General features: G+C 36.1%; 2 protein-coding genes across 2 annotated transcripts; one reads left to right on the top strand and one right to left on the bottom strand.

Annotated features, from left to right (window-relative positions):
- Nucleotides 1–2720: 2720 nt before the first annotated feature.
- Nucleotides 2721–3970, bottom strand: LOC134638265 (GTPase IMAP family member 8-like). The gene is made up of 2 exons (XM_063488785.1): nt 3898–3970; nt 2721–3301 (listed from the first exon to the last, which is right to left on the bottom strand). Exons 1-2 carry the CDS (start codon nt 3968–3970, stop codon nt 2721–2723), a joined length of 654 nt encoding a protein of 217 aa, XP_063344855.1.
- A 1138-nt stretch (nt 3971–5108) lies between these two features.
- On the top strand, nt 5109–5942 carry LOC134638264 (GTPase IMAP family member 9-like). The gene is made up of 2 exons (XM_063488784.1): nt 5109–5127; nt 5251–5942. The coding sequence occupies exons 1-2, from the start codon at nt 5109–5111 to the stop codon at nt 5940–5942; spliced, it is 711 nt and encodes a 236-aa protein (XP_063344854.1).
- Nucleotides 5943–9626: the final 3684 nt, after the last annotated feature.

Genomic DNA, 9626 nt, shown 5'->3' with positions numbered 1-9626 from the left:
GTCTCCAAGTACTCCAAGTATTTAATCTTCAGTGTGCAGAAATTCGGGTAGTAAAGTGCTCATTAGCATTTTCACTTGATCTGAAACTGACCTGCTGTTTCCTTGGCATGTATGCTAAAACATGTTCATCGAGTTTAAAACTTTTAAACTCTTCTCTGAAGCATAATTATTGATCCATTGATGTGTGTCTGTCTCTAATTTTGGGAGGTCTTGAGAGGATTTAGTTTCATTTTAAAAAGTTAAAGCAATGTGCGGAAATAACAAAAGCTCCATTTCCTTTTAAGTTTTTACATCCAATTTCCAGCAGATGGTGACACATTACCGGTTACAATGCAGGTCACTGATTGGGGAGGCTGACTGTGTTGAGCTGATCCTGCAACTGGCTCAAAGTGCAACAGGTGAATAAAAATCAAAGAACTATAAATAATTGCTTTCGTGTTATCAAAGACGTCAAATGTAAAGGATGTGGAAAAGGGAATAATATTTAGATTTTTTTTTTTACAGATTCAATTGAGGACAATTACTACATTTAGCATTTATGAACTTCTAAGCATGAAAAAAAGAAAAAGAAGGAGAGAGAAAAAAACAAATAACAATATTAACTAAGTCAAAAGTAAAATAAAATAAAATAAGAGAATTCACGCGTAGTGTGAGGCATGAATTATGATCAGTTAATTTTTAAGAATTCTAGAAAGAGCTGCCAAATCGTACAAAAAATCGCCAGTTTCCCCTTTCTATCAAATCTTATCTGTTCCACCCTGGCTGCAGATACCATCTCATTAAGCCACCTTTTAAAACACGAGGCCGAAGAAGACCGCCACTGTGAAAGAATAAGCATACCCATTGTAATTATCTGTGTTTGTGAAAAGGAAAAAGATTCAATTGATGCAAGTCATCCAAGTATAGCCAATGTACCATCAAGTGGTACTTTTTTTGCTTAATTGGTTTGAAAACCACGTAAAAATCTGGCTCCAAAAAGATTTGAAAGACAGGGCAATGCCAAAATAGATGTGCAAAGGAACCTTCACTGATATTACATCTATCACATAAGGGGGATACAGAATTATAGATCCGGTTAAGTTTAAGTTTAGAAAAGTGCAATCTGTGAATGACTTTAAACTGGATTAGTTTATATCTGGCATTTATTGAGCCTTTCTGAATATTGGACAAACAGTTTGACCATTGGTCCTCAGACAGAGGGACAAGGAGGTCTTCAGCCCATGTATTCTTAATTCGATCAGAATCAACTGGGATTGTAAAGCACTTGACAAACTGAGATATCAGATGTTTAAAATCTGCTATCCGAATTATATCAAAGTAGGTATGACTTAGTGGCTTCAGTGGAAAGTCTGAAAAGTTTTGTTGAACAAAATATATATTTAGATTCATTTTAAATAGTTATATTCATTTTTTCTGTATTTTTTTATTCATTTATATTGAAGGAAATATTGGTCCAGAAATATGAAACTGTGGCCTCTGATGAGGAATGAAATATGTTTTTCATTTTCATACTGCCGCGGAAAAACATATATAAATATAAATAATATAAGGGCACCCATCCTACACTATTAAAGACTTAAAATGGTAAAGATTTCAAGTTTTCCCATGTTGCATTTGACCTTTGTCTGATATATAGATAATTATATATTGATGGAGTCTTACATCACTCTTGTAATCTTCCTTTCTGTAGTCAAACATTTCGTGGAAACTATTCAGTCCAGTCACATTAAAGACAACATTTAGGTGTACCAAAACACTGTAATGGTTTATTCAGTATTAAACGGATTACATCACAGTTATGAATTAGAGAAAATTAAAAGTTCCAATTTCAAACAAACATTTGGAAGTAGATCTTTGTTTGAGCACTGAATAGTTAGAAATAAAGTAAAAACAAGAGCATTTAATTTACAGCTGTATGATCTAATGTGAAAGTGGATAATTATATTGAATTGTTTTAATGCTTTAACCTACTTATATCTTTACACAGGAAATTACTTCCTTTCTCTCATCTGATACATGAAGTTATCATTTCTGATATTTCTTTTTTTCCTTTTTAATCACTGTGTCCATCCGTTCTTTTCAATGGATCTGAATCTGATTTGCTGTTCCTTAAAAAAACACACCTGCTGTTGCCACATTTTTCAGTTATTTCCTTCAGCTTAGGTTGGCATTAATTAAAAAATTCTCCAAGCTCATTTCAGCCTGCTGCAGGTTGCCACCTTTGCTGAACAGGATGACTTGTTGTTCAGTAACTTTGTTCACAAATTCTTTTTCTCTCACACACATACCATCTGTAAATCTAAATCTGTTCATCTGTAAATGTGTCTATAGAAGTGTTAAACCTGCATTGGGGCGTTTTTGAAAGCAGCAGTTTAATAGAAGTTATGAATCATCAAATCATGTCTGATATCTGAACAGTTAATCAAACTCAGTAGAAGGCTCTGTGGTATTTAAAGAATCTTTAGTCACACTAATAAACAAGCAAATTTATCAGTTTTCTTTTTATTGATAACTCCATCATGAATGAGATACATTAACACAGTAAGAGACTAAATTCATGCAAAAATAAAAACAAAACCCACGTCATTCACAAATATCTAAGGCTCTGATTAATTTTTAACTGGATATTTCAAGACACCATTTAATAATCTATCTGTTTATAGATTAACACGAGAAATCATTTTTAACCCCTTATCCCTCTGATCTGATACATGAAGCTATCATTTCTGCATATTTTCTAACATTCTGATCACGTCAATCAATTTTTTCACTTGATCTGAATCTGATTTGCTGTTCTCAAAAACAACACACCTGTTGCCACATTTTTCAATTATTTCCTTCAGCTTAGGTTGGCAGGAATTCAAAAAATCCTCCAGGCTCATTTCTGCCTGCTGCAGGTCGCCTCCTTTGGTGAACAGGATGACTGTTTGTTCACTAACGTTGTTCCCAAAAGCTTTTTCTAACTTTTTCAGTATGTCTCTCTCACCATCTGTAAATCTGCTCACATGTATCACAAGTACATACACACAGTCTTCTGGCTTACAGAGCTCTTTGCAGCTTTTTACACGTTTCTCTTTATCTGATGATTCGAGCTCCTCATCAAATATGTCTGGAGTATCAATCACACGAAGGTGTATGCCATATATGTTTGTTTCTTCCACCTGACACTCTCTGGTGACTGGCTTTGAACTGGGTTTAGACATGAAGACTTTCTTTCCAAGGATGGTGTTTCCACTGGCACTCTTTCCAGCACCGGCCATTCCCAAAAGAACAAGGTTCACTGTGGTGCTGGTGTGTTTTCCTGTATCAAGGAAGAGCAGTTGAAGATTATGACTCAAATAAACTACTTTAGCTTATTTAGTGGGTGCATGAAAACAGTTTGTTCAGGCACGTCTTTAAAGCTCATTCTCACTTTTCAAAATCTTCTTGGAGTTAGTGAGGGAGTCGTTTATACATCTGCCACCTGAATTAAAAGGCCAAATAGGAGTTTTTGTAAGTGTCTTTGAAAACCTTTGGTTCTTTTTGAATAATTAAATATCCTTCACTGAAAAACTAAAAATATGGACACACACGCACATATATATATATACATATATATATACACACACATAGTACTATGGACGAGTTTTAGGTGCGTGAGAAAAATGCTGTAAACAAGGAATGCTTTCAAAGATGGAAGTGTCCAACATTTATTTTATCAATCAAGAAAATGCAGTGAGTGAACAAAAAGAGAAATCTAAATTAAATCAACATTTATTGTGACCACCTTTGACTTCAAAACAGCATCAATTCTTCTAGGTACACTTGCATACAGTTTTTGAAGGAACTTGGCTGGTAGGTTGTTCCAAACATCTTGGAGAACTAACCACAGATCTTCTGTGGATGTGGGCTTCACACCTTTCTGTCTCTTCATGTAATCGCAGAAACACTCGATGATGTTGAGATCAGGGCTCTGTGGGGGCCGTACCATCGCTTCCAGGACTTCCAGGACTATGCTGAATTTAGTTCTTAATAACTTTGGCTCTATGTTTGGGGTCATTGTCCTGATGCAGAATACATTACGGCCAATAAACAATCATTTATTTTTCTGAAAGCATTCTTTGTTTAGAGCATTTTTTCACACCAGCCTAAAACTTTTGCACAGTATTGCATATGTGTGTGTGTCTATAAAGAAGCTCATACACACAGCTTACCATTGTCCTCCATCTGGAATTCTGCATTATCATCAGGTCTGTAACATAAACGTTAGACCTTGTTTACTAACCAGATAGCTGTGTATTGGCAAAGATCTTAAAAATAAAAATAAAAAAAATAATTTTGCACAAAATATAATCAGTTTCTAAATGTCTGCTTTCAGCTTTACCTGGTGAGAGTTAGACCTCTGTCTGCAGGCAGTTTTTCCAGTTCAAGGAGAACCTGATAAAGCTTGCACGATTTGAAAGGGTAACCTCCTGGTGTGTATCCCAAAGGCAGCACGACTCTGAACTCGTCTGTAGGTTTTCCAGATTTCTTGCTCAGATCTTCTATCTGCTGCCACACATCATTATCTGAAAACTCATCCTCTACCACCACCAAACACATGTCAGGGGGTGGGTTCATAGAAACGAGCAATTTATATTCAAATTTTGTGTCTGGTGTATAAGCAAACACATATGTATCATTTTCATATATCCATGTATTTTCCGCAATTCTTTCGGGTATATCTGATAATTTTTTGCTCAGGATGTTGGCTATTAGAGTCCTCTTTAAAGATTCCACTTTGCCAAAGATGGCCACTGAAATCCGGTCTGTGAAAAGAAACAAAATTTATACACAAATATACATGACACTGAACAAAATGAGTGTTTTGCTAACAGGCTACACAACAAAGACTAAGCACACAGTATAGAGAAATATTGGCAGAACTTACTGTGAGACATGATTCTTCAGTTCAGAGCAGTGGAATGCTGTGTGGTGTCTGCAGGCTGTGATGTTCTTTGTCTGTATTATATGGAGCTGTTATGCAAATATTGGAGGCGTGTCAGCTGTGAAGCTTTAAAAGTTAAGTTGAACAATCGCTGCAACATTCATCTGTTTTACCTTCTCAGTGACAACAGTGAAGACAAAATATGGCTTCATTTCCAGCAGGTAAGCAATATTTTAATTCCTGTGTGTGTGTAATTCATTTCCTGTGAAAACTGTCAATATGTTTTCATGATCTTGTTATACATTTTTAGACAGGTTAAATCAAAGTATTGAATTGTGTTTCAGGTCCTGATTTGAGGATTGTGATGATTGGGAAAACTGGTGTGGGGAAGAGTGCTGTTGGAAACACCATCTTGGGAGTTAAGCATTTCAGATCTTGTCCCTTTTCAAAGTCAGTGACTAAGGTCTGTGAAAAAGGAGTGACACAGTGGGGCAACAGAGTAGTTAGTGTGGTAGACACACCAGGGATCGTGGACACTGAAATATCAGAAGAGTTCATCAAACGTGAAATTGTGAGGTGTGTTGAAGTCTCCTGTCCAGGTCCTCATGTGTTCCTGCTGGTTCTCCAAATTGGTCGATTCACCAAAGAGGAGAAAAACTCAGTGGAAGCTCTGCAGGAGCTGTTTGGTCCACAAGCTAATCAGTACATGATTGTGCTGTTCACACGTGGTGGTGATCTTGGTGACATGACCATACAGGAGTATGTACGTGAAGCTGAGCCAGGGCTTCGCCGCATCATTCAAAGGTGTGGAAATAGGTTTCACGTCTTTGAAAACACAGCGACAGATAAAAAGCAGGTGGTGGAGCTGATCAAAAAGATTGATTACATGGTGGCAGGAAATGGGGGCACACACTACACAGATGCCATGTACAAAGAGGTGGAGACTAGACGAGTGTCGGACGAAAACGAATATATGTTTATGCAAGCACTGATGCAGCGTATCCTAGTCTATATGTACATTCTTTCAAGAGAGTAAAAAACATAACCACTGTGGCACCTCTGCTATGTGAAAAAAAATGAATCCAAAAAAAAAATCTTTGCAGTGTAGAAAAGCAACAAATAAAGAAAATGTATGTTGGTTGTAAGAGTGCCTCCTTATACTAGTTGTGATACATGTCTCTGATATATCTCCTCTGAACTTTTTTTCATGGTGATTTTCTATTGTGTTATTTTACCTTCAGCAATGTGATAAAAAGTGGCAGGGCATCTAATTTGATTCAGAAAAACTGAAGCACTCCAAACTGGTTAGGGTTTATAATACAGATGTATGTATTTAAATTGCATTTAATGTACAATGAAATCAAAAATGGACCACAATATCTTAATATTAATTATATCTCAATATCAAATCACCTTTGTTGCAATGAAATTGTCATTGATTTTGAAAACTTCACTGAATAAATCATCAATACACATGGAAATCTTCAGCTTGATTATTTTAACTGCAAAAAGCATGTTACAAAAGTTCAATCCAAGCCTAAGTTAATACAAAATCATCACAATTCCTCCAAAGTTATACTGTAATGGTGATTATTTTGCTTCAACAACCTGCTAGCAAAATAACTTTTATTTTGTCACTTTATCGACAAAATAAATGTTAAAGTGCAGGAGGGACAGGAAAAGAAGTCATGATGAAGGGAACCATGAAGTTGAAGTACTTGACTCTCTGTTGTAACCCTTAAATGCGTACCTTAAAGGAGATAGCTCATAAGCTGGAGAGGAAATGGTGTGTCACTAATTTAGAAGATCATCATTTAGCCTGGAGAAATAGTTTGTTGCTCTATAAGAAATCCCTCCATAAAACTGGAACATCTTACTATTGATCACTGATTGAAGAGAATAAGCACAACCCTAGATTTTTTCTTCAGCACTGTAGCCAGGCTGACAAAAGAGGACTGTTGAGCCAACCATTACTTTAATGTTAATAATAATAATAATAATAATAATAATAATAAACTTTATATATGAAGCACACTTAAAACCAAGGGTATACCAAGGTGCTTAACAAGTAACACAGAGAATAAAAGGAAGATAATAGAAATAGAAATAGGACCGAAGCAAGTACTAGGTATGTAAGCAGATAACTGTCACTGATACATAGGAGAAAAAGCAGATACAGAAGAAAACAAGGAATTAAATGAGCATAAAAGAGCATAATGTAAAATCATAAGTGAAATGTTAACTAGAATAAAGGAAAGATTGAATAAGTTGGTCTTTAGTCGTGATTTAAACAGTGCAATAGAATCAGAGGCGCAGATAGCGAGAGGGAGGTTATTCCACATACCGGGGCAGCGAGCGCAAAAACATATACACCCGGAGACTTCAGCCGACATCTAGGTTGCGTCAGAGGTAGTTGAGTAGCAGATCTAAGTGTTCTAGCAGGAGTATGTGGCCTGAGAAGTTCACTAAGATAACTCGGCACTAATTTATTAACAGTTTTGAACGTAAGGAGTAATATTTTAAATTGAATACAGTACTTTATGGGCAGCCAGTGCGAGCCAGCGAGAACAGGAGTAATAGAGTGATGGGATTTCCGGCTCTTGTTAGAGAACCGGCTCTTCCGGCTCCGAACCGGCTCTTCAGGTGGTTTTGTTGCTTTAATTAATTTATTATTACAATAATATAAAATTATGCACAAAAGGAATTACTAATGTAAAAAAAGTGGTTTTATTTATATATCTTTATATATAAATATATACAGTGGCCCATAGACACACGTACAAACTCCAAAAACTGTCATAGTCTGGTTTCAGCAGATGATTACCTTGCTCTCTCGAGCTGTTACTGTTTCACTTCAGGATCATTTATAGTAGACTGTGTTTATTTACCTTAAACCATTTTTAAGATACATACAATCTTTGTCTATAAACACAGCACCTACTTAAAGTATAGAGTCCAATCAGCTGATTCCAAATGAGTGATTAACCCACTCAAGGCAAGCGTTGCAGATTTGCAACAGTTAAAACACTAACAACCTGATTACCCCACATAAATATTTTTTACTCAGAAGTACTACTGCAGGACTTGGTTGTGCATTAGCAACTAAAACCTAGTTTGAGCCTGAGAGGGTTAACAGTGATTACAGTAGTTCTGAAACATTTAAACACATTTCCAGAGATTGTGTGTTTTTTTTGGAAACCGAATTTCCCAGAGGAACCCACCCGAGGGATTAATAAAGTTCTATCTTATCTTATCTTATCTTAAACGTCTCAAAATTCTAAACACAAAGTGAAAACAGTTCCTGTTTGTTTTTTTAAACCCCTCATATTTCGTGCAAAATGAGACTTAAAATCATGTTCCTATTCTAAAATCTCACATTTGTTCTGCAATTGCGTTTAATATGATCCTCACTGTGGTAAGCTTTATGAATCACAAGAGAATCACGGTGGAGTGAAAGACGGGTTAGATTTGAAAATTGTGTCTAAATGTGTAAAAACTGCCAACTCTTTTTCTCGACAGCTGAAACCGCTGTTTACAACAACTTGCACACAGGCAACAAAGCCGCAGCACAATGCTAATGCTACCAAAGCTAGCAGCAGAAAGAACGAACACCAAGTGACAGAGAGGTTCAAGCTCATTTTGTCTCCAACCCACATGCACTGTACTTAACGGAAGTTAAAGACTTTCTTCTGCACTTACATTTGGATCAGCTAAATCCATGACAGTCATTCAGGCAGTAATGCCTGCACTGGAAACAAGCCATCCTTACAATATTACAACATACCAAGCTTCTGTGTTTGAATGTAAAACAAATGTGTTGTTTGATCTAGAGACTGCACTTGTGACTGAACAGTAAATGTGTTTTAACTTGATAATATAAGTAATGTGGGGATAGCTTAATAGGAAACTCTAAATTGCCCAAAGGTGTGAATGTGGGAGTAAATGTGAGTGCAAGTGGTTGTCTGTATCTCTGTGTTAGCCCTGCGACAGACTGGCGTCCTGTCCATAGTGTACCCTACCGCTCACCCTATGACAGCTGGGACAGGCTGTGGAAATCCTAAACTTAATTTCAGAATAATTAAACCTTGTTTCATTGTAAGATTATAATAATGGTGGTAAGATAATTATTTGTTGTTCAGCAGAAGAGTGTAAGTAAGTTCTAAAAGCTCTAAAAGTTACAACTAAAGTTTTAAAAAGAATCCTAAAATTTACTGTCAACCAATGAAGAGAAGCCAAAACTGGAGTAATTTGTGACCTCTTGTTTGTGCTAGTTAAAAGTCTTGCCGCAGCGTTCTGTACCGTCTGAAGGCGATCCAGTGCTGATTTGTTGAGACAATTAAAAAGACTGTTACAATAATCCAAATGAGAAGAGATAAAAGCATGAACAATCATCTCAACTTCTGCCTTTGACACCAGTAGTCTGAGTTTAAAAATGTTTCTTAAATGATAAAAACAGTTCTGGACCGGTTCTTTAGAGTGTTTCTTAAGAGATATTGAACTGTCTACAACATAGACACCTAAGCTTTTAAGACTCGACTGAAACAAAGGGTCTGAAAAACTGATATGCTGCTTAATTTCTGAGAACACATGATCAGGAGCATTAATAAAGCAATCCGTTTCTGTTTTATCTTTATTTAACTGGATGAAATTTTCATTATCCAGTGTTTAATTTCTGACAGACAATTATTTAAACGAGACAATTTATAATACGCAGAAGCTT

Source organism: Pelmatolapia mariae, linkage group LG12, assembly GCF_036321145.2.
Source record: "Pelmatolapia mariae isolate MD_Pm_ZW linkage group LG12, Pm_UMD_F_2, whole genome shotgun sequence".
NCBI classification, from domain to species: domain Eukaryota; kingdom Metazoa; phylum Chordata; class Actinopteri; order Cichliformes; family Cichlidae; genus Pelmatolapia; species Pelmatolapia mariae.
The sequence above is the reverse complement of the archived record's forward strand: the minus strand, read 5'-3'. Positions and strand labels throughout refer to the sequence as shown.

Coding starts and splice junctions, on each gene's coding strand:
- LOC134638265 (XM_063488785.1), bottom strand. CDS start 3,970: ATGGTACGGCCCCCACAGAGCCCTGATCTCAACATCATCGAGTGTTTC. Junction 3,302..3,897: donor TTACATGAAGAGACAGAAAG/GTGTGAAGCCCA, acceptor TCCTTGATACAG/GAAAACACACCAGCACCACA.